Source organism: Cryphonectria parasitica, assembly GCF_011745365.1.
Source record: "Cryphonectria parasitica EP155 unplaced genomic scaffold M406scaffold_7, whole genome shotgun sequence".
Taxonomy (NCBI): Eukaryota; Fungi; Ascomycota; class Sordariomycetes; order Diaporthales; family Cryphonectriaceae; genus Cryphonectria; species Cryphonectria parasitica.
The window spans coordinates 2,225,888-2,252,153 of NW_024468915.1; the positions used below are offsets into that span (position 1 = coordinate 2,225,888).

The window sequence follows — 26,266 nt, forward strand, 5'->3', positions numbered from 1 at the left end:
TCCTCGTAGAAGCATTTGTATCTGGGCTAGTCTACAAATCGCAAATGGCAGGCCCAACTGCAGGAAGGTGCCACACTCACCTTCCTGGGCTGGGGCTCTTTCCTATACTCCATTTCAAGCCTTAGGAGCTCTCCTTCCTCTAGCATTTCCAGCCTAACAGCATCACGTAACTTCTTTGTCAGAGGAGTCGACGGTGAGTCAGTGCCGTGGGATTTCTGCGGCTTTCTGCTCCATGCGTTCGCAACCCTTCATTTCAACCTGCGTCACATTTTGCACTTGATCAGCATCAAGACTTCCATCTCGTCGTATCTCGTTCGTTCCTCGTCGTATTCATCATGCCCAAGTACACGCCCATCGACCCAAACGACAGTGCGCTCCTTGAGCACGTCTTCAAGGAAGCGGAGAAGCAGACTGGTCGCCCCTTGACTTTCCACGAGCGTGCTGCGATCATGCGTCATGCCGTCATTGAGACGCCCTCCGAGAAGTGGATTCTAGCGCGTGACGAGATGCGTATCAGCCCCAAGGACTGGTTTCGCCACCAGCCTCTCGATGCCAGAGATCGCGCCCTCATTAATGCCTGCAATCGATTCCTTAATAACCACTGGCTTTGGTATCAGACCTTCTGGACCGTCGAGAATGATCAGGAATGCCGTAGTATGATTCGTCAGGCTGGGAGTGACTTCATCGGCTTCGAGAATGGTCCTCCCACCACCCCTAAGCAGAATTGGCACTCCATGAAGCGTATGTATCGATGTGTAACCCAAGGTCTTACGCTTTGCTAACTCACGCGCCTCAATCAAGCGGACATCGCAGTTGAGGGAGATATGGGGGAGGGTCTGAGCTGGGGTCTGCTGTGTGGCCAGCCCTCCAAAACCCGCGTCTTCGCAGGGCCAAAGTCTTTCTGCTACGCCCACCCCTAGGACGCCATGATTCTCCGCGACTGCTATGCCGGCACCGACACGATGTTCAGCAACCCAACATACGGATCCCGTGTGTTTGATGTCCTTCTCATGAAAATGTGCGAGGACTATGATCGTGTGTTGATTATCAGAAACATCTCTCAAGAGTATCACATTGCTAACATTTGCGTGTTAGATCCCTGGGTTGTAGTGGCTGTCAAGGACTCGGGCCCCTATGTCCCAGCGAATGGATGCTATTCACTCTGATCGTAATGCGGGCCGGTCAACAGGGAAATATTCACAAGCTGGCCTTGGTGGTCGTATTCTAGGCTTGTGCTGGCTGTATTGTCTTGGCTCTTTGTTTGATTTGCCGACCGTGGCCCGACCCGGATCAATCATTTGCTAACCATTTTGGAGCTCTATCATTCCAGAGGTTATTTACCAATCACTCGGTTTAGAAACGCAATATACTGATTCCGGTGCTTTCAAAAGTCTGATCCGGAGGGTTTTTAATAGCAGGGCCATTGACGTGTCTTTCTTTGAGCAAGGCCATCACTGCCCGAGGCTTGCAATACTCTGTAGAATGGGGGTGGTGACTACCGCGAGCAAGCTGTGTCTGTTCTCGCAGGTCAATACACCTTGTGGAAAACAGGGAGGCTTCCTTTCGGGCCTTTGGTGAATGGACTTCAGGTTGGTCACAGGCCAGTGGGCTGTCCTAGGATCCCAGCGTTGACGAAGAAAGCAGAGCGTGCAGGTGAACTGACTTGAGGACTCCCATTCCACGCGCGCGGATAGATGAATTGAAGTCGCCCGTTCATTTAAACATGATGAAGGGGACCTCGGTCGGCCTGAACCTTGTTCTTTAACAATCATTGAATATTGAAAATGTACCATGCCGTTCGTCATTAGGTAGCACGTCTGCAGCATGTGAAGGATTTTCGATGATTAGGCCTTCATTAGATACTTAATCCATCAGAGATTTCCTATATATAGATGGAGACCTTTTCTTCCACCAGTCAACCTTCCAGCAGGCACTGATAGTTATTGGAAATAAACCCACCAAAGACACCCACAAAAGTTGCAGTGTTAATTGTGATCGGTTGAACCAGCTAAGTTTCAGAATCCCCAAACGAAGCAGAGGCCATGGCAGCCAACCCTTCGTATACAACACTCTGATCCGTAGAAGTTTCCCAGCTTGCTACGATGCTACGAGTTGCCGCCTCAACGTGCAGTGTACAGGCGTCGCTGCGCGAACAACGAACCAAGCCTGGCTTTCGTTGACAACCGTCGCGTTGGCTGGGTAAGGGGATTCCTATCCCTTTCGGATCACTGTCGCTGATGAGCCATGATGTTGTTGGAAATGATTGAACATGGTGCTGCTGAGCTTCTTTTTTTCTTCTGAGGACATGAATAGCACACGAGCGACGTCGGCGGTAGGGAAAGAGCAGGCTCGTCAGTCGTGGCTCGAACTCCCGAGGCGTTCATGACAGAAACCAATCGCACGAATACTTCCCTTTCCAACAATACTTCAGCTTAAGACGCAATGCCACGGCGTCTATGGCTCATAATCTGAGAAATCATCGGTCGGTATTGTTCTGTTAGAGGGTATCGAGACGACGATGGACTAATACACATAGGCGTTTCAAGATTATCGCGGTGAGGCTGAGTAAGGGTTGTGTGGGCCGATATGGCGGGATACGGGCAAGGTTGGAAAGCAGACAGGAAGGTCCAGATACGAAAGGATGCCAATAGAAACTCGGGCTATGCGCCCCTACACGTGCATGAGGGCATTTATGAACAGCGCTCCATATGGAAATCCTGTGATGCTCCAAAAGGGGGATAGGATCACCCAAATACTGACTTGAAGTCAGAGAATATGAGGCCAGAGTACACAGCCCACAATCTTGGCGGATGACTGACAAAAAGTCTAATTGATGGGCTCCCAAGAAAAAAGGCGGGGGAGCGAAATGACCACAATGCGGCTCTGCAGAAAATGGGCGGCATTCGCAGCGATCCTTCGACGACATGAATCGTGCGCGAGTGCCCTGAATGCATCTTGTGCCCTCCACCACACGCCTTCAATTTGCCTGCTGGCAGCACCCTTGGGTGCGAGAGCCGTTGTGAAACAAACCCACCACCTGCAGCACAGCCTCCGTTGCGACACGGATCCTGACTCAAACGGCGCGCGCACGCCAGACTTGACGATGGTTTGACGTGAGAATAAACTCATCACAGCGTTGAGTTTATTCTAATATGCTTTTTTATGTCTAGGGGGCTTAGATGAACAGTCTATCGTGATATCATGTTGCTGTCGATCCGGAGAAGGTCACCTCGACCATAAATACTCGATGATGATCCAATTCATGGATCTACTATCATGTTTTGTGATCACCATCCTTCGCTATATCTTCAGCTAGACGTTCAAGAGATCTCCTCATCCTTTCGTCACTCACTACATTTGCTGCCCTTGCAGTCACGGTCTTTTCCAGCCAACAACAGCCACTCACTTTGAGGTGTTACTACGACAGCTTTGTAATACCACCACTTTACAGTCACTACCAAGACACACTCCCAACTCCCCCATACTATCGATACAATGTCTTTCAAGACCTTCGCTCTTTTCGCGCTCCTCGGCGCCAGCCAGGCCACGCCGACCCCTATGGTCCTCCAGCATGACGACATCCTCCTCCTGCGCGATGACGGCCCGGCCGTCGTGATGAAGGAGTGGGAGTACCAGATCCAGGAGGACATCAAGGAGGTGAAGCGCAAGGCCAACGCTCCTCGGGAGTCTTTCACCGTATCCAACCTCGACCGAAGGTGCGATGAGAGCACCGAGGTCCAGGTCCTCACCGACACCACGTTCAATGACTGGGATGTCACCATGTCCCCAGTGCTTCAGAACTCCGGGGCTGGTGCTCTGATTGCTGTCACCCAGGGATATTCTCTGGCAAACTCTGTCTCGGTACGTTTAGCTAGACATTCTTTACATGTTTTAAAAGCCGTCTTCTATTCTCTACAGAAGAGATGGGGACCACCTGGGTTTTTTTTATTACTCTGCTAACACCTCGCAGGTATCCGCATCTGTCGGAACTTCCCTGGAGGGTATTTTGTCCACGACCATGACCATCGACACCACCGAGACCTGGACGACCACGGACTCGCAGACATGGACATTCAACGTGCCGGCTGGCCAGTACGGTCTCGTCGTCAGCAACCCGCTGGTCCGCCGTATCACTGGCAATGTGATCTCGGGCTGCACTGACACCCCAACCACGGATGCCTTCACTTCGGATTCATACTCGAGCCAGCAGTCGGGAGACCTGGCGTGGGTGACTGGCCCCATCAGGCTGTGCAACAGCACCGCCTATCCTATCCCGTACTGCATCGGTACAGGAACACACTCGTAGAAGAAGAATGGCCGGCAGAAGAAACACCTAGGAAGATTTTCATGTTGATATCTGAAACACAAGAAAATTGGTTGGTCATATTCCAGCATATCATCGCAGGAATTGGGATTGTACATAGTTCTCTTTTTCTTGCCTTTCCCTTTTTAGACACCGAATAGAAGTATAAAGACGGGAAGATGCCGTAATGTTATCACGTTTTCATCTCATCATTACAAAGTACCCGAAATGTGCTGAGCTAAAGGATATAGAGGGCTATGCTGAGAAGAACATCTGTCTGTCGGATCCAATGGCGCTGATAGTAAAGTCAGTGTGTCTCCTGGCCGTCTTGCTTTTGATCTCCGTCCTCGTCCTCGTGGCCTATTGAGATGGCCAGAGGCGGGTTCACACTAGTATCCTTAGAATTCCTCTGGCTTGGCGTAATCGGCTCATCCTGCAGGCTATCCGAAGAGTTGCCCGACCCTCCCTGTTGCCGCCTCTCCTTGAGTACATCGCGGTACTTTTTCTCGCACGCAGCTCGACTGCGACCTTGCATAACCTATCATCAAGAAAGAGACAAACCGTCAGTATGAAACGATCCCACCTCTGTTTCTGTCGATTGACCTTGATAGAAAGGAGAAAGTGTCGGGAGGAGGGCGAGAACAAGGCTTGACTCACACCATGGACTTGATCCCATGTTCTTCCGCTTCCACGTGCACTCATGAGTATATCGACCTCGTCTGCCGACCAGGACTTGTGTGAATGACCAGACGTCGGGGTAGGAGCAGTGTCAGCGTTGTGGACACTGCGTCGGCGCTCTGCCTCCAGCGACGGCGACACGCTGTCGGTTTGAAGACGCTTAGCTCGGTGCTGTGAAGAGTCTCCTCCACCACTGGTGCTCTCCTCGAAACTCTTGGCGGCAATACTGCGCTTGCGAGAGGTGGTGGCTGGCGTGACTGGTGGTGTCTTGTGATACCGAGTTGAGGTGAGGATAGCAGACTCGGGTTTCGGGTGAGGTTTGTTGATGGGTGTCCATCTGGTGGAGGCTTCGTGGGGGATAGGGAGAGGGTCGTCCTGTGTCTCTGGGCTCCCATGCTCGGTCGCGGTACGCGAAGAACCGCGTCCGTTACTGGACTCGTCGGCCTGAAAGTTATAGTATGTTAGATGCTTGCTGCGTGCTGGGAGCTGGGAATTGTGTCTGGGAGCTTACCTCGTAACCTTGAGTGGTATCACGCATATTTGGACGTCCCACCGGGTCCAGATACTCATGGAAGGGGAGGTCGTCTAGCATCTGGGGATCTTCTGCATGCTGGGCAATGTTGGTGACTGTGCCGCTGACGAGGTTGGAGACGCAGTGGCGAAACCAGTTGGTCTCGAGGTGATTTCTGCAACACGGTCAGTATTAAGAAGACCAGCTACCAGAGGATAATGCCATTATCCTCTCGTTGCCTGAATGGACTGACCGAACATCAGCACTCTTGTTCCACTTCTTGGCTGCATGACTAGCAGCTTTGCTGGCAAGATTGACAACATCGTTTAAAGGCATGTCTTGATTGTCTCCATACTTGTTGTTGCAGGAGTTGCGAATGTAGGTCGTGACGACACCTTTGAAAGCGTTGACTGCAAAGAAGGGCCTAGTATTGTTTGTCAGTAAGTGTGCTGGTGGTTTCCCGTGACTTTGCTCCTGGTTCTCACCTTGGCTTGAACGTGATGATCTGAAACTGCAAAACAGCTTCAACTGCCTGAACAGCCAGGTCTGTTACCTCACTGGCTGGTGTTAGCCTCTCTGCATAAGTCGTTCCATGAAGGCTTTCAATTTGGAATCGAAGGCTCTCTAGAATACCAGTTGTACATACCTGATCTCCATAGTTGTTGATATTGCGGGATGTTTGCAAATGCAGCTGGATAAACCAAAGATCAAAGTGGGATGAGGAAGTCAGATTCGACGCGTTCTTGATCAATGGTTGGAAATTCAATCTGGCTAACATCAACGCGCATAGTTTTTTGCACATGGCAACTGACGCGATTATCAGGTATCAGTGAAACCCCAGCAATGGAAGGGTGCCATGCCAGCAGTTCACATCTGGCTCTGAGGTCATTTGCCAGTCTTCCAAGAGGCTGGCCAATTCACTATAGTGATCAGCCTCGTCACAATCCCTGCCCAACACTGCTGACACAGATTGCATCAAGCCATTGAACTGTTGGCCTGCTACCTTTGGTCTACAAGCTCTTCTTGCCATTCTATCCTTTACCTCTTTCACTTACTTTGTATGCCTGTTACAGGCCTTCCTTGTCCACTGGAGTTGTCCTCTTCATTGGCCTCCCAGCCTCAATCTGATCAACAACCAGCCTTCTGACCCACGACCCCGATCTTAAATCCATTGCCCTAACTCACTCAACCTCCCAGCCCGAAGATTGCTCAACCTGCAGTTTTCCATCTGACGCGTCGCGATCGCTATCACCTGACGCGTCCTCTAGGCCACCTCAGCGCCAGTCAAGATGTGTCTCATAGTCCGCTACATCTGCCAGGTCTGCGGCCAGCCCACAGGCCAACGCGACTACATCACTCACACGCGCGGTCTACGCTGCGCCATCCCTAATCCCAACACCGAACTCGTCACATTCTGTCCCGGTGAGATGGAATGCGACTATGTGATGAGAAGCCCCGTTGTCAAGTCCTGGCAGTTTGCTTGCAAGAACTCCAACTGCCTCGCCCAGAACATGGGATTTTATCCTTATTCCGTCGCCGACGAGCATCTCGGGACATCCTTCCTGGACCCACAGTATCTCGAGGGAGAGAAACACATCACTCGCCTACTGGAAGTCACTGCTGAGCAGGCCAGATGGAGAGGCGGAGAGGCTGCCTACAACGACGTCCGGGGCGCTGCCAAAGAATACGGAGAGGATATCTGGGCTCACATGGAGGAGCGTCGAGACCTGTGGCGCGGCGTGGTCACTCGCCAGCGGCTGGAGCGCATGCAGAACCCTGGGCACGCGTGGCAGGTAAGATTGCCCCCCCCCCCCCCTCCTCTTGACTTAACCTAAGAGATGGGCCGCTTGATATGATTTCAATTACAATAATGATCAGTCCTAACTTGAGAACTTGTGAAGTGGAGTACTTTGGAAGAACAGCTTCTCCGTCAGAAGATTCGAGACAACAGCCTCAGCTGGAACCAGATCCTCAATGTAAGAATGCCAACCCCCACCGCCCTATCTCCCGCCGATCTCTCGTTTCTTTTATTTTCGTGTTCCACAAGAGAGAAGGAGAGAGAACTTGAAAAGGAAACAACATGATGTTTATTGACACCAATTTACTCCCAGGACATGAAGTTTGCAACCGGTGCACATGGACTGACTGTGAATGCTCTGAAAAGCAAGGCTTTCAGCATGATGTGTTACTTCGGCGACACAGTATCTCGCCCGAACAACTGATCAAGAATTGAGCCACGGATTCGGTCAAGGATGGGAGTCAAGCTTCGCACCTACAGAGGACAAGAGGAAATTGTGGCAAAGGAAAGGAGACGCAACACGGCTGAGTGTATGGTGATAAATTGGGCACTTGTGTCAATGAATGCGAGCACTGAGGAACGGAACTTTGGACTGCGTGTGTCATCAAACAAAGAGGCCTTTACGGACCGTGTGGAGGTGATTGTTCGCATTCCCTTATTGTTCACTCTAGCCCTAAGAGCTTGTAATTGAATTGTTTCTGCCATCAACCATGACCACACTCGACATCATCTACCGAGTCAACAGGAGATTCACATGCGTGCATGATGGATCAGCTTTCAAGGTAGTGCAGACCAGGATGGCTCCCACGGAGAAGCGCATGCGGAGTCAACTGCCGTCCACTGCCAATACTGCTTTCTACAATTATCAAATTCCTGAGGGGTAAATGATCAACACCGGAGGATAATTAAGCCAACAGGAACCACCTGAATATTGGGGTCTTCCGTGAACGAACAACGTGTAAATGCCCGAACAACATCGTGATCGCATTTCGAGTTTGCCTACAACATCCGTATCAAATCAGCAACAGGACACCATGGAACACAAGACCATTGGCTACATTGGATTGGGAAGTGCAGGCTACCCCATGGCGGCCTGTCTAGCGAAGAAGGGCTACAACTTGATTGTCCACGACACGAATCCTGCCTTAGGTCAGAAATTCGTTGAACAATATCAGCAATGCAAGCTGGCTGCAACCACCAGCTCACCCATGAGCCCTGATGCATTCAAGGCCTGCAGTGTGGTTATCACAATGCTACCCAATGGCAAAGTTGTGAGGGATGTCTTGCTAGGAGAGAATGGAATTGCTCGTGCATTGGGGCCTGGTGACTGACCCTAAGCCTCCTACTACCTCCTTGTTGACTCATATCGTTGACCATTTTCATACTTAGATGCTGTTGTGATTGACACGAGCTCGTCATCCCCCTTTGACACCCAAAGTCTGGGCGAAGACTTGACCAAACAATCCATTGCCCTTGTCGACTCACCTATCACACAGAGAGAATTGCATGCCATCGACAGTGGAGGTGCCACCTCGATGGTCGGGTCTGACTCACCGGCTGCCCTTGAGAAGGTAATGCCTGTCCTCAAGGATATGAGCCAGCACGTGTTTGTGATGGGCAAGCTTGGCGCAGGACATACGATGAAGACCCTGAACAACTATGTGTCGGTGGGTAGTATCATTGCACTCTGCGATGCCCTGGTACGTGTGAACAACCCCTCTGGCCCTGCTGATGTCAAACTTTTTATTACATGCTCATCAGATACAGGTCACTGGGCGAAAGCTTGGTCTGGACCCACAGACAATGATAGATGTCATGAATGTTGGCACTGGGGTCAACTTCTCAACAGCCTACTCCATGAAGACCCTGAAATCTTTTGATACGGGGTATCAACTGGAGCTTCTGGTAAAGGATGTCAAGATTGCCAAGGAGGTGATTGAAAGGTCCGGGTTTGAGACGGAGCTGCCTGGGCTGGCGCTGTCTTATCTGGAGGAGAGTCTAGACTGTGTTGACAAAGGAGCTTGTCATTCAGAGTGTATCAAGAGCTGGGAGAAGAGAGCCGATGTGGAAATTGAAAAGACAGAGCTCCAGTAATGGTCAAGGGATTTGAGCGTGTAGATTATCAGGATTGCAGAGTGTTATCAGATGGCAATTTTTTCATTGGAAAGACCTGTTATCCAGACTCTGATTACAGTCTGTTCATATTCTGAAGCATAAACAATCATTATGAAGGCCCCAGCAAGATAGACTTTCCAACTAGTGTGCCAATCACTGCAGGGCCCCTAATAACAGTTATGAAACAGCTTGGCAGCATAATGCCCAACTGTTCCATGGTGCTGGCTTAAGTGGAATTATATCATTCCGTGGATCCACCCAGACGATTCTGTGGTATCTATGGAGTATCACGAGAGTTACCAAAGATGAGCAAAGCATACTAATACGTGCTCGTAATGTCTGCAGATTTGCTTGGTGCAAGCAAATCAAGGATAGCCACCAGCAAGTTTTATCCAATAGCTACTCAGCCCAGTTCCATATATTATAGTGCTTGGCTCTGCAACTTCTGAGCTGTGGTTACCTGTGGTGAGGACGAACAACCAAGGGTCTGCTCGTGAATGTGAGGAAGAGCCACACCGGGCGCTTGGCGTTTCTGTGGCAAGGAAGGTTTGATTTCAGTGAGGAGCTAGACTCTTGAATCCAAACGGATACAGGCACAATGTGATAAAGATCGCTACTGGGAAAATAAAGGGTTACATCGCGACCATCATTGCCAGACAAGGAAGGTTGTCAGTCTGGTGATTTTCCCGAGAAGCGGTTAGTGCCGCCCAAGGAAAGATCTGAGCAAAATCTATGATGTCGAGAATAGATGGCCTTGTTCCTGTAATGATAAGCTACAAGGGGGTGTCTCCTGGTTTCACGATGGGGCGGGAATCAACGTGACAGGCCAGGAAGATTTCGCCTATAGCTTGGTGCCCACTGTTTTGACTACCGGGGCCCCTGAAAGATCATGTTTATGCTGCCTCCGCAGTCCTGATCTGGCCTAGGGTTTTCCCTGCGGAAGAAGAGCCTCGCAGGCTTTTACGGGCCGCCATCTCAGAAGTATCACGGGGCGTGGGTATATTCATCCATCCGGAGGGCAAGCCCGGTGAATGCAGCTCCGCGATGGCAAGCTTTATGGGCTTCATAAATACCAGAGGTATTACTCGCCTGGTGATGGACCCAATATCTCTAGTGTCAGTCTTTCTTTCATCATCTCTCTTTTCCCCAGAATCCCCTGTTTTCTTCTCGTCCAGTCATTGTACAATGCAAGCCACCTGCAGAGCCGCCGTGACAGTGGGCCTACTGGGGCTCGTGAGGGCGCAGCTGCCAGGCACTGTAACCCCAGAAGTCCACCCTCAACTCACAACATCCAAATGTACCACAGCTGGGGGCTGCGTGACCCAGAACACCTCAGTTGTTCTAGACTTTGGTTACCGCTGGCTGCACACTGCTGATTACGCATCATGCACAACATCCAGCGGCATCAACACGACCCTGTGCCCGGATGAGGCGACATGCGCACAGAACTGTGTTGTCGAAGGGGCCAACTACACAGCTGCTGGTGTGGCGACGACAGGCTCGTCCATGACCATGAACCAGTACGTGAACTCGTCAACTGGCGTCTCCAGCGCCTCGCCACGAGTGTACCTGCTCGACAACGACAGCCAGGACTATGTCATGTTCCAGCTGCTGGGCCAGGAGCTCACCTTTGATCTTGACGTGTCCGCCCTCCCCTGCGGCGAGAACGGGGCCCTGTACCTCTCCGAGATGGACGCCACAGGCGGCCGCAACCAGTACCAGACGGGCGGAGCAACATATGGCTCGGGCTACTGCGACGCGCAGTGTCCCGTGCAGACGTTCAAGAACGGCACTCTCAACACCAACGACGCGGGCTACTGCTGCAACGAGATGGACATTCTCGAGTCCAACAGCCTCGCTGCGGCCTTCACTCCTCACCCTTGCTTGGACGACGGCAGCGACTGCGACAAGAGCGGGTGCGGGTTCAACCCGTACAGCCAAGGCTACCAGGACTACTGGGCACCGGGCGGCACGCTCGACACGACCAAGCCCTTCACCGTGACCACGCAGTTCATTACAGATGACGGCACCACGACCGGAACTCTCACCGAGATCAAGCGCATCTACCACCAGAACAACGTGTCTGTGCCGAGCGCCATCTCAGGCGGCAATGGTGACTCGATCAATGCGACGTGGTGCTCTTCTGTCGACAGCGCGGCCACTACATATGGCAACCTCGAGACCATGGGCGAGGCCCTTGGCCGTGGCATGGTGTTGGCCTTTAGCATCTGGAATGATGCCTCTCGTAAGTCTCCATTATTGGGCATTTGAATGCCTTCCGCCCGCCCATGCATTGTCCTATCTGTCTGTTGAGCATTCTCGCTGACTTCCCCATCCTAGAATACATGGACTGGCTTGACGAGGGAAGCAGTGGCCCATGCAGTAGCACCGCTGGCAATCCGGCCTTGATTCAGGCGAACAACGCAACTACTCACGTTGTGTTCTCAAACATCAAATGGGGTGACATCAACTCTACAGTGGCAGCGGCACCAAGCCTGCGCAGCAGGGGAGTGCGTCACTTCTAATAGCTGATGGCGAATCGAGAGGTTTCTGTGAAGCACATGTCACATGAGACAACCTTGGGAGTGTTGTATATAGATCCAGGGTGCCTTTCCCTTCTCAATGTCCAAATTCTTTAGACTTGTTTACATCATCTCCGGCATGTTTGTTACCATACATAAGAAAAGTTCCACAATATTACGTATGAAAGTCAGACGATCTTTTGCTTCAATCAGTATGTGTAGGCTTTGCGAGTACTGTGAGAAGCGCATTATAAGTATCTGGCGCCTGATGCTGGCGATCGTGGTAACCGTTGGTTTGTTTATTTGTTGTTTCAAACCAATGGCGTCATGCGATTGATGTAAGGTTTTGGTGTTGAGGGCTGAATCTCTTGGCGAAATACAGTAGAGTTGAGATCATAGTATCTCTGCCACGGCATTAACTTCAAACAAGTATAGAGTGCTAACGACTTCACCGTCATGCACTGGATACTTGTCATCATCACCTCACAGGAATACAATGCAAGTATATTCTTATCCCTGATTCAAGGTATACACAATTGAATTGATATATACATCGAGATGTTTCAAAAGCATCTCCATATATGTACAAGAAGAAAGAAAAAGTGAAACTGAAATCCAACATTTTGTCCACACATTGACCACTCACGATGAACACTCTCAACCGCTCGCACCGTCAGTGCAAGTCACACCAAGATCACTGGGCGTGTTGGCGCACAGGTACTCAGTTGTTCCGCTGGGCGCCTCTACCGTCATGTCAGACATGGTGATGCCACAAGTCCCATCAGCGGGGCAGTCGATGTTGGCAATGACGGGCGAGTAGGCAGTGCTCGTCGTGCCGGAGAAGCCCTTGACTACCAGGTCGGTGATCTGAGCGGTACTCGGGTACTCGGCGCAGTAGTCCGCATCGCCATCGTAGCAGCTCTGCACCTGGAAGGCGTAGTCGGAGCTGTCGATCACAAAGTCCTCGAAAGTCACGTTCGAGACCACGGCAGAGCCGTAGTCGTCTCCACCAGGGTACAGCTTCAGGCCCGCTGCCTTGGTCGACGAGATCATGGTCGCTCCGCTGACGTAGATGTTCTCGACGGTGTCTGTGGTGCCGGCCGAAGACCCCAGGCTGCCGACGCTGATGCCGTGGCTCCCGTTGCAGGTGATGTCGTAGACCTCGACGTAGCTCGCACCAGGCTTGAAGGCGACGCAGTCATCGTCGTTCAGAACAGACGCGCCGTTGATGGTCACGTAGGTCGACTGACCAATGTCCCAGCCGTCGGTATTCTTGGGCTCATTGTCGCTAGTACTAATGGCCGAGAGCGTGATGTCGGTGTACACCACGTTGCTGGAGCCGCCGGTTGAGGAGTGGAAGACGTTGGGCGCGTTCTTGAACAGCAGGTTCGAGATGGCGACGTTGGTGCTGCCATCGACGTAGAAGAGCGTCGGGCGGGCGTACGAGCTGTCCTCGGCAAAGAGGTCCCACGAGGCCTGGCCGTTGCCGTCAAAGACGCCGTCGCCGCTCGTGGACGTGACGGTCAGCCCGTCGATGTCCTGCGCCAGAAACACGGCTGTCTTGCCGTTCCAGTAGTCCGTGTCGTCCGAGACCAACAGGGTTCCTTCGACCTCGAAGGTGCAGCCCGCGCAGCCGTCGAAGGAGAGCTCCGAGTTGACGTAGTAGGTTGTGCTGGCTGGGATCACGATCGTTCCGGAGGGGCAGTCGGCGATGGCTGACTCGATGGCCGCCACATCGTCCGTGGAGCTGCTGCCTCCGGCCGTGGGGGTGCAGGAAGACGCCGCTGCAGCCTCCACGCGGTGCGGGCTGTGTGTTGACGGCGCAGCGTGCACATAGGCTGCACTAGCAGCAAGGACTGCAGCTGGGAAGAGCATGTTTGTTGTTTGAGATTGAGGACGGCACCAAAAGAAGAAGAAAAAGAATATCAATGTACAGTATCAAACCCTTTGTTCGACCGTCCTGCGGAGCACTGCTTGAAAAAATGAAGAGAAAGATAGTTAGAAACAAATCATCCAGGACAAATGCATGTCGTGCAAGAAACAATCCGGCGTCTTATGTATATGAAGGCCATGTTTGTTGCGGCTCTCCCCATCGAAAACCCCTTGTATTTCCGCCGCGACAATTCAGGGGTCTTCCTGTTCTTTGAGCACGTGGCGGCGTAGTAGTCAGTGGAGACATACTCGCCGACGCACCTTGTCATTTGTGGATTTAAACACGAAGCGGAGAAACATCCGTTCCCGTTCAGGATGTTCGAAACATTTTGGCCGCGTACTCGTGCTTGAACAAGTTAAAAAATATGATCATGCGCACTCTATTGAGCATGAAATGTCACTATTTCGTTGATTGAGTATAATTTTCGTCGCGAGGCTAGTGTGTTTGCATTTGAAAATCTTACAGACTTAGAATATAGGATGAATCTCAGTGCTTTGTACTCCTATTTTGAGAACGACTCCTGGACAGTAGCCGGTCACAAACGATAGCACATAGGACGAGGACAGACAAGGACAAATTACATGACATATGAGGCTCATCTTGAAATAATGCAAGTGTGCCCGTGCAGATGCATCGTTGATCCGTCAAAGAGAGGATACGAATGGTGAGCGCTCATTTGATTTATTCTCTACTCGTAACGAGGGAGAGTGGGTCCTGAATAGGGTCGTGATGGGGGCCAATAGCCCCTGTAGCATAAAAACACAGAATACAATGCATTAGTGCAAATCTAAGATGAAGACATTGACATGGCAGCTCCCTCGGTTGTAGCCCGAATGATCATCCAGGGTACGTAGCGTTTGCGTGAAATCGACTTTTGATTCATATGAACAAGCAACTGTCTTCATATGGCCGCCCACTCACAATTGCATAATTGATGACACCAAGCGAGACCAGGGTTCACTAGACATGGCCTGAAAGGAGAAGTACAAGTGACACAATTTGAGATATGCAGTGAGTATGTTGCAATTCGGTGACCAATGCTTCGTTTTGTGCAGACCATATAGTTGATTAAACATATAGACAAATATGAACTTGTATACAGGGCCGCTATACACCTGTTCCTGTAATATCGAAGGAATGGGCTCTTTCGAAAACCCGACGAATCAGGGATTAATTGTATCATAGGACATTACAAACTGTCAAGATAAAGTTTTCTGGTGATAAGGAGGCCCGCTTGCGTAGACGTGCTCTCAATATGGAACAGCTAAAAGGAGTGACCACTCCCAGCTGACTGGAAATGATGGTGGTCTATATAGACAACAACTAGACAGGACTCGCACACTCAAACCCTTACCATTTACATGAATTATCTTGGTCGTATTGTCCATGTTGAAATCAAGCCGTCCAAAATGTTACGAGTTATCAAGAGAACATAACCATTTGGAAACATCAATATACACTTAAGAATATAGAGAAAAGAAAAGGACATACAACATCATGATGTATTCGAAAAATGTTGTACGAAGCAAAGTATGTACATATTCAGCTGATAAGAACCCCCGAGCCCATTCGACTCTTTGTACAACTCTCTCTCATGACTTCTCCCCCATGCCACGTACAGTCTTAAAACCTCTCATGCATTGACCATTGCGAAGTAATCAACAGTGGCCTGGGTAGACTGTGTAGAGTCGGCGCTTGAGCTCGCAGAACTGGGCTGAACCACACTCTCCTGCCAGGCCGCGTTCAAGATCGTCGCGGTCTCGTTCGTAATGTCCAGCGTAAGAGTGTCATTCGGCCTCAGTATTGCCGTCATGTCCTGCGCCCACTCCCACGGCGCCGCCGTACCGCCCGGGAGGCTGTCGAAGTACTCCCAGCCCATGATCCCCCCGATCGTTCCGTACATCTCCACAAGCTCGATGACAGTCTGGTTCAGTGTCCCGATATCGGTGTACCCACCGCCGTTCAGAGGGTTGGTCAGTTGGCCTGCAACGATCTCCGTCGGCGCCCAGCCGTTCGCGACAATATACTCGAAATTCGTAGGATATGCCATTGTTCCGAACCCGCTGTAGAACTGGGTATTCATAAAGTGGATCATCTCAACGCCGGCCGTGGTCACAGCCGCGCCGGCGAGCTCGGTGTAGTTGAAGCCGGACAGGTTGGCAAGGCCTTCCAGCGCGGTGGCAACGGGCGCCAGGGTGATGATGAAGCCGTCGCCAAAGTCTGCGTTGAGCCGGCTGACTAGGCGTGTGATTCCGTCCTGCGACATGGCCTGCTCCACGTCCAGATCCATGCCTTGGAGGCCGTAGTATTGGATTACGTCGTACAGCTGGCTGTAGTAATACTCAAAGGTGGCATCGTCGGTGCTGTCGAGGGTGTCAGAATCGAATGCGCCGGCCGAGGCACCGCCAATCATGCCCGTCACTTTGACACCGGCTTGCTGCATGATGACTGTCTCGTTCCACAGGGTATAAAAGTGTGGGTCGTAGGGCGAGTAGTCATTCAGGGTTATGTTTTCGCCAGCGTTGATATGGAACGAGCAGACGATCAGGTGGGTCAGGGCGATTCCCTGCTCCGTGATGAGGGGCAACATGGAGATGGGGTTCCCATCGCTGTCGTGGGTGGTCTGGAAGTAAATCACGAGACGTGGCAGCTCGCTGATTTCCCTCTTGGAGACATCGTGAATGGGAACGGCCCAAGAGGCGCTGCTTAGCAGCGCGGCTGCAATCGCACCCAGTGCCAGGGGTCTCATGGTGAATCTAATTTACACTATCTCCTCGACTACGGCCTCCAAGAAAGATTCCTCAGCCTAGGGTACTGGTGGGTAATTCATTCTGCTTTATATACTGGTTCATACTGCCCCGTTGCAAGCCTCCCCCCCCCCTTCCCCCCCGGGAGGATCCACCCCCAAAAGCTGACCTCCAGAGGGGCCCCGAGGTCGACTGTGATAAGTCTTCTGGCTCCTTTGCATCTCTTGCTTGTGACACGTCGGGTCTGCATGCAAGTGGATGACTGAAGCCGAGGAGCAAAGACCCATCGTCAAACTCGTTCGCCTCGGAGAGAAAAATGTGCACGTGCATATGTGTATAAGAAGTTTGGAGAGAGGTGCGCATCACTAGGTTGTATCCTGATTCAATATATTGGCGGATCTTTGGTATCTCTTACCAATAGCGCGATGCCCCTTGGCTATAGATACCTCGGCGGTAACCAGTCTTTATGTTTACTTCAACCAGACATAAAAGGCCAAGCCGGGAAAGGTCTGTCTCTTTCAAAGGTACTGATTTAGGCAAGTTGTGACCTTGAAAGTGGCCGAGCTTCCTAACTCGGTCCAACATGACAAGACTAAGACGGGCCCTCGCGATAGGACTGCCACACTATAGACCATATTTTGCCCAGGCGGCTCGTCAAAGGCCGGTTCGCAATAGGCTCAGTCGTCGTGATTGTCGAGTGAACGAGCATTTCTCATTAATGATTGTGACATCGTCCTAGGATACTATACGCCAGACTACGCCGAAAACAGCTTTTTCTTTCACGGGATCAAAGCTTGAACAATTACTTTCCCCCCCTCCTTTTTGACCACTCTAGAATCTACGATAATGTTGCATTTGCCCCGTGGCCGGATTGATATGCGGATGGCGTCTAGGCCCTCTGTGCTTAGCGACATGGATCTTCAGGGTCCACACCCGATTTTGGTTGAAGGGGGGGGGGAGGGGGAGGAAGAGTCAGCGCGCTGCAGGGCAAATTGGCCCATCTGATCGCCCATGTCAGCGGCACGAGGACAAAGATTCCAGTGCCAAGAATACCACCTCGCGTGCTTTCATGGTCTCTACTACAAATATCCTTGACGGGGCGGGGGGTTAGGCTCGGGATATTGACTGGCAACGTTGCCTATACTACAGATATGACCTACGCGGGTAACAAAGTTTTACAGAGATCAAGGCCTGTATTCGTTACTCTCGACCAATGCACCATGCGTCAAAACAAAGTGCTCTGGGTTTTGGTCGTCGTCGTCCTTGAGTATCATTCAAGACACCCAAAAGCTCATCAATTAACAAATCAGCTATTGGCCAATATCTGAACAAAATAATTACACGCTACTCGGCTTTTTGTGATATTGCTCTGGCCCATGATACTATGGTCACATCGCAGGCGACCTTGGCGGGTATGAATCCGACCGCCTTTTGATGGATGATCCGAGTGAATTATTTGTTGAAATATGCAGATGCAATCTGAAATGATAGATGTGTCGGCTTCCGCGGCAGACCAATCTTGGTAAGTCCAAGACCGGTGACCAAGTCATTGCAAAACAGAGAGAACCAAGATATGGTGCATCTTCAACGTTCCATCCGTACCCGAGATGTGTCCACAACCGCCGCCATTCTATTTGTGTCCGCCCTCCCTCCCTCCCTTGTATTTTTCTGTGGTCTGCTGGTCACTTGGCTGTCATCTCGTGACTGTGAAGTTCACTGCTGCATCCATAATTGTCACTAATTTTGGATCGCGTGGAAGTACCGAAGTGCGCAAGCTGATTGATTTTTCAATTTTCTCGCCTTCTTCACCGCATTTCTGTACAATCTCGAGACTGGAGCTCATTTGTTCTGCACCAGACAGCGGTAAATGACCACATTGGACTTATGTGCTTCAAGCTTGTTCCCCTTCAGTTTCTTTCTTGTCAGGCGCAGGCTTCTCAACCTCTGAGCTCTGTGATTTCTTCTCAGCGACAGGTTGGTCATCATCATCATCATTATCATCACCCGACTCTTCATCTTCGTCCTCATACCACCCAGGTATCAGCTCATTATCCGCCTCCCCATCTTCCACATCTTCCATCCCCCGCAGCACCCTCCGCGCCGCGTCCCTTCCCACCACAGGCAGTTCCTCCACCCCCCACTTGGTCTTCGCCTTGTCCGGCACCAGCTTCGGGTCGAGCAGCCCCGTCTGGACCAGCACGCTCGCCTGGTCCCAGTACACGTGCTCGCTGTAGAGCTTCCCGCCGCGCACGGTCACGATGCTGACGACGAGAACCTCGACGCGCTTTCCCGTCGGGGGCACGCCCGGCAGGATCCACGGCATCTCCTGCGTGTGCTTGAAGCTCATGTGGACCTCGTCCACCAGGCGGTCGGCGCCGATGGTCCGCGAGATCAGGCGAAGCCTCGTGGAGGGCGGGTTGGCGCTGAGAAAGTAGTCGCTGTAGAAGCGCTCGAGCTCGGCCGCGCCGACGCCGCCTGTGAGGGTGGGCAGGTAGGTGACGTGGGGTGTCTTGTGCGTGGTGTAGCTAGACATGACGTTCTGTGTGTTGCGGGTGAAGAACTTGCCTAGAGATCCAAGGCGTGGTGGTCAGTAATGAAGTATTATTGTATGGAAAAGTAGTTATGAGAAAAGCCAAAGACCAGGGTCGTGGGATGATCAGTACTTTGGATGTTCTCATCGAGTGTCAACTCCATGTTGATATACCGATGGAAAGCCTTCCTCGCCGCCGTAAGGCTTCTGCTCCAGGCCAGCTCTGCGCTGATCCTCTCGTACTCGTCGAGATCATGCTCCGCAAACCCAGCCTCTGCGGAGTAGGTATAGCTCGGATAAGCCAGCTTGTTGATTCTGCCCGCACCGATGCCCGGATCGACGTTCCGCTTGACCACGCGCCTCTTGCCCTGGATGCCGACCATCTGGCTGTGCTTGACCACGCCGACCTCGTTGCCAACGAGGTGGACGAGAACCTGGATGCTGGATGGAAATTTGCCTTGAGGCTCTGGGATCCTGGTTGGATAATATGCTATCAGGAGTCCAAGCTTCATGCCCTCGTTGTTGTCCAGGATGTGATAGTGCTCGAGGCAGAACGAGGCCGCATCGCCATACGCTGACGAGACGAGTCAGTTTCTTGTGGTATCTCGAGCCCTGTACGAAGTGGGAACAAATTGGTACACAAAGGAATCATCAACCAACTCACCAACAATTCCAAATGTCTCGCAGGGTCCGAGGTTCTTCTTGGCCAGCCTCTCCAGCTTCCTCACGTAGTCATCCCCGCCGTCGCCCATCGGCACATACTCGACCTGAAACCCTTCATCTCGCCACTCTGCAAGGGTGAGATTGTCAAAGTCATCGCTCTCGGCCGTCACATACAGCTTCGGTGGGTTCCGTGGGAAGTCGTCCGAGAGGAAGCCTGGGTCGTTGTGGTTGGTCGTGTGCTGCGAGACAACCGCGACATTCTTGCCCTTTGTTCGCTCTGGCAATACTGCGTTCACGTTAAACCCTGGTACGTTGACCTCCATGTTTTGGAAGAATAGGCCCGAATGTTTTCGAGAACGTCGATGTCGTCTTCGCCACACTAGGTTCGCTCATAGATCTGTGCTTAATGTGAGAGAGCATGTATTCTATCGTCTCACTATGATCGCGCACTCACCTCGCGGTGGGAAAACAGGTTATGCACATTCATGTGGATGACGTCACGCGGGGATCGTCTACAGATCCCGAGTTCTTCATATGTAATAAATACTATGCATTTTATCAATTCTTTAGAAGCATCCTTGAAATGGACATGAGCCATTCGAATACAGCTGGTGTTATGAGTGTGATGGAATATCCATTCGAATCCATCACGAAGCACACTATAATAGAGATAATGCAGAAATCCCAGTACAAAGGTATGAACCAATAATAATTGCTATCGGTAAACCTGCATTCCAATCCCTGACCGCTCAGCCCGTTTCCCGTACCCAGCAGTATCCACCCCGATCGGCTGAGCCAAACCCTTAAAACGTCCTATTTGAACCAGTCAAGTAGCCAAGAACATGGCGTACTCTTGCCTGTCTTCTGGAAAAGACCAGCACTCTCCGAGTCCATGGGATGGCTACCCATCGTTACCGCGCCGATGAACCTTATTCTCTCCAGCCAGCACATTTTTCGCATCCTTTTGAGAAACTCTTTAATGCCTTTAACCCTCGTGTTCGTCACATGTACCGTTTCAGGGACGCGGCATGTATGGCGCACCCACGTAGTAGGAAATTTCGACGGTGATCATAATTCTCGACAATACGGAAATGCCATCAAACATTCTCATATACTAACGTGCTATGAGACTAATGTGCAATTCTTAGAGAAGGTCTGCTTGGTTGTACGCGAGAGTTCAAGACACTGCCTTGTCCTTCTCAGCTGCTTGTATGGACAAGGCTGAGACTTGCCAAATTTGGAGCCTGACAGAACGGGCCACCTATGTAAGGGGGATCCTGGCACATGACACACCCACTGGACTCCCGAAAAGGCAGAGAATGCTGACTGTAACTTGTCTAAAGCTGCCACATCGAGGCTTGTTCCGAGCCTCTTGCGCCTGTTCCGAATGCTCAAATGAATGGGTGGGAGGCTCGTAGTCGCTCGCCATCAAAACTGTCACGCCACTTAATATACAGTACGTGATAGACGAATTTCTGCGGGTGCAGGAGGAGAAGTAGCAAGCACTTGTTCCAATATGCCTGGCCCACTTGGGACAGTCGCGTGCTGATCATTGCGCAATAATAAGTTCTTGTTAAACTACTCATCTACTTGGCTGTTTCTAACCTCCACGATCTCGTGGCATAGCTTCAAGAAACGCTCTCTGTACTCTTCTGGCGTAGTGGTGATGCTCATCGGTCCATGGTGATGGATCAGTTTGTTGTATGCATTAATCAAAAATGTCATCAGACGCGGCTGCATTTTGTGTTTGGCCCAGAAGAAGTCAAGGATGGCTGCGCGGTAGAGGAATTTGCCGTCAGCGCTCGGTATTCCGGTTCTCCATGACGCCGGTCCTGGCGGTACAGCAGGAGGCTCGTCAGGAACCACATCCTCCTCATCTGCTGGCAGGGGTGACGTTGACGAGGACGGGTTAATGGCCTCTTGCGCCGGCGCTTTCGGCTGGATCCGGACCAGAAAGAGTGAGTAATCAACCGCATTGTAGTGTGCCAGCATGCGCGTGTCTTCCTCCAAGCATCGCCAGAACTCATCGGCCTTCTCCTTGCTTAAAATGATCTTGTCGTGGAACTCGTCTGCCAGCTGGCTCTTGGTGGCCTCGCTTGTAAGCCTCCCTTCCGCAATGTCCCGCTCTGGGTAGAAATAGCTTGTCGGCTTGAGATCCCACTGTTCCCAGTCCGGCTTGCCCGCCTTCTCGGCGTCCTCTTTTCCATACAAGATGTTGTCCATGACGATATGGTGGCTTGGGGCCGTACCCAGCTGGTGCCCAAGAGACAGGCCAGAGCTGGCAAGGAAGTCACAAATGCGAACAATGAGGGACTTGGGATGGCCAGCGATATGTGCTACATAGGTGTCAAGCAAGTCGTTGCGAAAGAAGGTGTGCTCGTGATGGCGTGGTACGGATTTTACGAGAAATTTCTGATCAGTTGTGGAGAAAAAAGTCTAACAGAAAGCGTTTAGTCGTGCATGGAAGCAGTAATAGATGGCGATGTAACTCACTGATCCAGAGAATCCCATGTCTCCCATCGGCATTAAGACGTCTTCGGGTTTACCGTCTTCCACTGGCCTGAATGACGTGATGTATTCATCTTCCTCGAGTTTCCAATGTTTCTCACGAAGATCTTGGAAGACCTGGGGCCGGTGCTTGTGAAGCGGCAGTTGGTAGATTGAGAAGATGGTGGAGATGAGCGTGAGGATGAAGGCAATGGGCGAGCGTGACCTCTTCTTTGCGCCGTTGATGAGGGTCAGCACGATGGAACGTGCAATCGCGTCGAGTCGACCCATCCTGTTAGGTGTTTTTTTCTCCACGCTCAGTGTGAATCAGTATGTCTCATAACATAAGACGACGTCAACCGCCGACAACGTTGGTGATCAGCCCTCTACCGACACCAAGGACCATCGATGGAACCTCACGGGCTGAAGGCTATGTGAAGACTGTCGCTGGATGGCCAGGTCTTAAAAACAATGGTCGTTCTCGGATCGTTGTCACGACAACCACAGAGGTGTTCAGTCGATCAAATATCGTGGATAACAAATAGCTAATATCGCAAAGCGTTTCGCTGCGTTATTCGTCTCGGACTTGCCAATGTTTTTGGTGGTATATTATGGTTCTTCGAGCTTGGTTGGTGGGGCCTGCGTTTTTCTCAGTGTAAACAAAGAAGAAACTAGACCGTAGCTGCCATAAGATCCCGGAAGGGCGGACCAGTGCAGCCGCGGTTTCTCAGCACCTAACAAGCCAACAAATATCGAACCAATCTACTCGGAAAGAGTAAATGTGTGAGTGCGTGTGTTAAGATGAGAAGAGAAGAGAAGGAGGAGTTTCAGTGCTTGAGGTCGTAGCTTTAGATTAATGTAACTGGGGAGTTCCATGTCTGCTCAAGAATTCAGTTCACGCAGGAAGGGAAAAGAAAATGACGTCATGCAACACCGGAGGCTTTTCTCCGGCAGTGGCCAACCCTGCAGACGTGCCGAGAGTATGCCTGGCTGTTCTGATTGTCGCGAGGCTGTCAATCTCACAAGAGACGTGCGTACCGAAGAACCCTTTAAATCCAGGGAAAGAACTCCAATTGTCTTCATTTGTGTACAGAAATAGCACAGGTGAACCTAAACTCACAAGTCTCATTTTCTATCGCACAGGACTTTTGCTGACTTGGCATTTCCACGATTTGTACTAAAACAGTTGGCAGTCTGTCGCACAGCCTTGCGACTTTGAGGAGGCAAGTCAAGAACAGTCCAGGCAAACAGCCTGTGATACTTCATTGCTTCCTATCGCCTTCTTAAACCAGCGCCAACTTCTCAGTAATGAGCTCAGTGGTCAATGTTCTGCCGTCACTATTCCTTGTCCCCTTTTCAGTGCCCAAGTGTCTCTCCTGATTGCGGGCTTCAACACTTGAGAAATGAGTATCAAAACCAATCTAGTGACATGTGCAATAAAAGAGGCTTCACAAGAGGGAGATTGATGTTCTAGAATCCGAGTACGAAATTTATTATGATTGTACAGTAGTGACTTCCGTGAGCCTTGCATTCTACACCTTCATGAACAGGACTTTGTAAGGCGGATGATGCACTGAGCCGATGTTTGTTACACAGCAACAGTGTGAGGTTGAGACTTTGGCCCCTCGAAGCTGAACTTTCCACGGCAGAGTCTCGACAGTTGACGCACAAATTTGACGACCGCAGCGGCGCTCGCCAAAGGTGGCGCTGGTATCAACAACCTCGAGCTTCTTCCTCACTATTGTGAGCCGCCCTCAACCTCATCGCAACCGCTGTTTCTGGAGGTTTCTCCAAGGCTTTAATACAGAGCTGCGGAGCATCCTGTAGTGCTACAGGAATGCAACCGCGGTTATGAAATCGAACGGACTTGCCTGTCCTCGATGTCTGCATTCCGCAGAGGCCAATCTGTGCCCGAGTTTTTGCTGCTGTGAGTTCGCACAACCTCAACGTTGGAGTTGCGATGAATATGCACGACCTTGACCTCTGCGGCGGTGTAGACCTGGCCATTGTATGCTTCAGCGTTGTAGGAGGATGATAGGCTGAAGGAAAACTGAGAGGCATTGCTTATGGGACGTTGGGAAGCTTCGTGTTCGTCATGGGCTCGACGACTGACCACGGACAGATGATTCTCATCCTCGACGATGGCGTCGTTCATGTGCTCTTCCTGATCATTCATGCTGTATGCTGCATAGATCTCGGTATCTTCAAACCACCCATTCATCTCTGGAAGGGCCCCGTAGGTATCCATGATTTCCTCCATATTTCGGTATGGCATAGTCGTTGTAGAGGTTCCGCCATCAATGTTCTGCTCGTCCTGAATGGGTTTTCCACATCTGGCGCAGTCCCTGTAGCCTCTCTGCCGTTCCAAAAATGGCTTTCTGCACCCCGCGCATTCCATCAAGAACGTCTGCTGGTCGTCCAGGAAAAGCTTTCCGCACTCCATGCAATCCGTGTAGTGCGGTTTCGCTCTCTCGGGGCTGGTGGAGGGCCGCATGTGTGAGGCTTCCTTAGGGCGAAAGGAATCTTTGGTGAATGGGAATTGGAGAGAGCTCATGCCGTCTGAATAAGTGCCATCAGACCATCCATTATCATCTTCACCGTCGAGTAACAGCTTCTTTTCTGAAGGGGACGAGTATGCAATGCCTCGCTTAGGGTTGTGTTCGAAAAGAAGTTGACGAAGGTTTGCAACTGCAGGGCGTCGCTTGAGCATCTGTCCGAAACTCTTGGTATGAGTTTCGATGTGACTATAGCCCTCATTTGCTCGAGACACCTGTTTGCCGAGACGCTTCGGTGGTTTCATATTGTGGATGAGCCCTTCTTGGTCATTGCCCTGGAAAGGCTTGAACATTTGGAGGACTTTGCGGTAGCCCTGCAACATGCCTGAGTGGGTCATATGGATCTCGAGGCAGAATGCTATGATGTAATATCAAAGCTGAGCTGCACTGGGTTGAATTAGTTGGTGTTGAGATGAGAATGTGAAGAGTAGTAGAGACTCACGCAAGTCTGGATGTGTTGTGTGCGTATCGAGAGGCAAGGTGAGATTAAGTTTGTTGAGAAAGCATCAGCATGCAAATGTTTGCGTAGCATGCAGGTCAGAGGGCCCTTTATAATGTTGCAGAATGTTCAACCTGGCTATTGCATATTATTTCAGGATTCAAAAATAGATGGAACAACGCTATTGCAGCTGTGTTGTTACAGTACAATAGACTCTTAGTGAAGAAGTCTGTCAAAGTGACTGCAGGTGTCATGGGAAATTATCCAACTAATCTCACACCAAGCTATCCAGTCTCGGTTGGTTTTAATGTGAACTAGCTGTAAAAGTCATACAGGTGACCGCGTAAATCATTTACCAATATAGTTTACACATGGGATAAGAAGTATTATCTTTGTGAAAGCCTCGGTTCACGTAGTACTGGCCCATCCAGAAAACAGGAGACAATTGAACAATTGAGCAGATCAAGAAACTACTGAAATGCCTTAGGCTCGATCTACGCCTTCAATAGAACCACTGAAACAGTATGGTTGTATTTGCTTGTATGTATTGTTGGACTCTTTAGTTTCCTGGCTGAAGCCATGATTGTTTCCATGTGGGGTTGCTCACAATCAGTTCAAGGAATGAAACCAGCACAACATCAACATCTCGACTTACCTTCACGAACAATCATCAAGCAAGTGATCCGAGATCGTATTGGAATTTTTTAGGGCAAAACGAATAGAATTTGTTATACTGTTAATGAACAAAGTCTCCTTCGTGCATAGCTGTTTATTCGCAATTGTGACAAGCTCTCATTGATACTTTATGTAGTGTTACCTCACCTATGCATGGTCTTCTACATGTACTTTGGAAAGTTTCATTGTTCCCTTGTTGCAGAGTTGGCTTGGTAGACTTTTCGCGTCTCATGAAGATGGATTGATATGCTCTATCTGATGTAACTTCAACTCTCAGGGAAGAGTGAACATCCTCTGAGGTACTTGCGTG

The 26,266-nt window shown here is 50.8% G+C and overlaps 11 protein-coding genes across 11 annotated transcripts; 5 read left to right on the top strand and 6 right to left on the bottom strand.

Annotated features, from left to right (window-relative positions):
- Window positions 1-335: 335 nt before the first annotated feature.
- Window positions 336-1,166, top strand: M406DRAFT_72691 (uncharacterized protein; the record flags this gene model as incomplete). Its single annotated transcript, XM_040925565.1, has 2 exons — window positions 336-755; window positions 921-1,166. The coding sequence occupies 2 exons, from the start codon at window positions 336-338 to the stop codon at window positions 1,164-1,166; spliced, it is 666 nt and encodes a 221-aa protein (XP_040773688.1).
- A 2,329-nt stretch (window positions 1,167-3,495) lies between these two features.
- On the top strand, window positions 3,496-4,306 carry M406DRAFT_63537 (uncharacterized protein; the record flags this gene model as incomplete). Its single annotated transcript, XM_040924841.1, has 2 exons — window positions 3,496-3,861; window positions 3,971-4,306. 2 exons carry the CDS (start codon window positions 3,496-3,498, stop codon window positions 4,304-4,306), a joined length of 702 nt encoding a protein of 233 aa, XP_040773689.1.
- A 304-nt stretch (window positions 4,307-4,610) lies between these two features.
- M406DRAFT_72693 (uncharacterized protein) lies at window positions 4,611-6,149 on the bottom strand (the record flags this gene model as incomplete). Its single annotated transcript, XM_040925566.1, has 6 exons — window positions 4,611-4,802; window positions 4,865-5,425; window positions 5,493-5,667; window positions 5,746-5,916; window positions 5,978-6,091; window positions 6,139-6,149. The coding sequence occupies 6 exons, from the start codon at window positions 6,147-6,149 to the stop codon at window positions 4,611-4,613; spliced, it is 1,224 nt and encodes a 407-aa protein (XP_040773690.1).
- Window positions 6,150-6,781: 632 nt separating this feature from the next.
- M406DRAFT_72694 (uncharacterized protein) lies at window positions 6,782-7,714 on the top strand (the record flags this gene model as incomplete). The annotated part of the gene is made up of 3 exons (XM_040925567.1): window positions 6,782-7,285; window positions 7,394-7,468; window positions 7,604-7,714. 3 exons carry the CDS (start codon window positions 6,782-6,784, stop codon window positions 7,712-7,714), a joined length of 690 nt encoding a protein of 229 aa, XP_040773691.1.
- Window positions 7,715-8,324: 610 nt separating this feature from the next.
- M406DRAFT_72695 (uncharacterized protein) lies at window positions 8,325-9,384 on the top strand (the record flags this gene model as incomplete). Its single annotated transcript, XM_040925568.1, has 3 exons — window positions 8,325-8,613; window positions 8,680-8,990; window positions 9,058-9,384. 3 exons carry the CDS (start codon window positions 8,325-8,327, stop codon window positions 9,382-9,384), a joined length of 927 nt encoding a protein of 308 aa, XP_040773692.1.
- Window positions 9,385-10,590: 1,206 nt separating this feature from the next.
- M406DRAFT_72696 (family 7 glycoside hydrolase) lies at window positions 10,591-11,930 on the top strand (the record flags this gene model as incomplete). Its single annotated transcript, XM_040925569.1, has 2 exons — window positions 10,591-11,650; window positions 11,746-11,930. The coding sequence occupies 2 exons, from the start codon at window positions 10,591-10,593 to the stop codon at window positions 11,928-11,930; spliced, it is 1,245 nt and encodes a 414-aa protein (XP_040773693.1).
- Window positions 11,931-12,584: 654 nt separating this feature from the next.
- M406DRAFT_341879 (family 28 glycoside hydrolase) lies at window positions 12,585-13,802 on the bottom strand (the record flags this gene model as incomplete). The annotated part of the gene is made up of 2 exons (XM_040921713.1): window positions 12,585-13,711; window positions 13,772-13,802. 2 exons carry the CDS (start codon window positions 13,800-13,802, stop codon window positions 12,585-12,587), a joined length of 1,158 nt encoding a protein of 385 aa, XP_040773694.1.
- Window positions 13,803-15,330: 1,528 nt separating this feature from the next.
- On the bottom strand, window positions 15,331-16,625 carry M406DRAFT_357560 (glycoside hydrolase). The gene has a single exon (XM_040923713.1). It carries the CDS (start codon window positions 16,607-16,609, stop codon window positions 15,494-15,496), a length of 1,116 nt encoding a protein of 371 aa, XP_040773695.1. The 5' UTR covers window positions 16,610-16,625; the 3' UTR covers window positions 15,331-15,493.
- Window positions 16,626-18,260: 1,635 nt separating this feature from the next.
- Window positions 18,261-20,123, bottom strand: M406DRAFT_294452 (uncharacterized protein; the record flags this gene model as incomplete). The annotated part of the gene is made up of 3 exons (XM_040919141.1): window positions 18,261-19,172; window positions 19,271-19,711; window positions 19,802-20,123. The coding sequence occupies 3 exons, from the start codon at window positions 20,121-20,123 to the stop codon at window positions 18,499-18,501; spliced, it is 1,437 nt and encodes a 478-aa protein (XP_040773696.1). The 3' UTR covers window positions 18,261-18,498.
- A 1,255-nt stretch (window positions 20,124-21,378) lies between these two features.
- M406DRAFT_63542 (uncharacterized protein) lies at window positions 21,379-22,578 on the bottom strand (the record flags this gene model as incomplete). Its single annotated transcript, XM_040924842.1, has 3 exons — window positions 21,379-21,651; window positions 21,751-22,236; window positions 22,294-22,578. 3 exons carry the CDS (start codon window positions 22,576-22,578, stop codon window positions 21,379-21,381), a joined length of 1,044 nt encoding a protein of 347 aa, XP_040773697.1.
- A 1,558-nt stretch (window positions 22,579-24,136) lies between these two features.
- Window positions 24,137-25,180, bottom strand: M406DRAFT_72701 (uncharacterized protein; the record flags this gene model as incomplete). The annotated part of the gene is made up of 1 exon (XM_040925570.1): window positions 24,137-25,180. The coding sequence occupies one exon, from the start codon at window positions 25,178-25,180 to the stop codon at window positions 24,137-24,139; it is 1,044 nt and encodes a 347-aa protein (XP_040773698.1).
- Window positions 25,181-26,266: the final 1,086 nt, after the last annotated feature.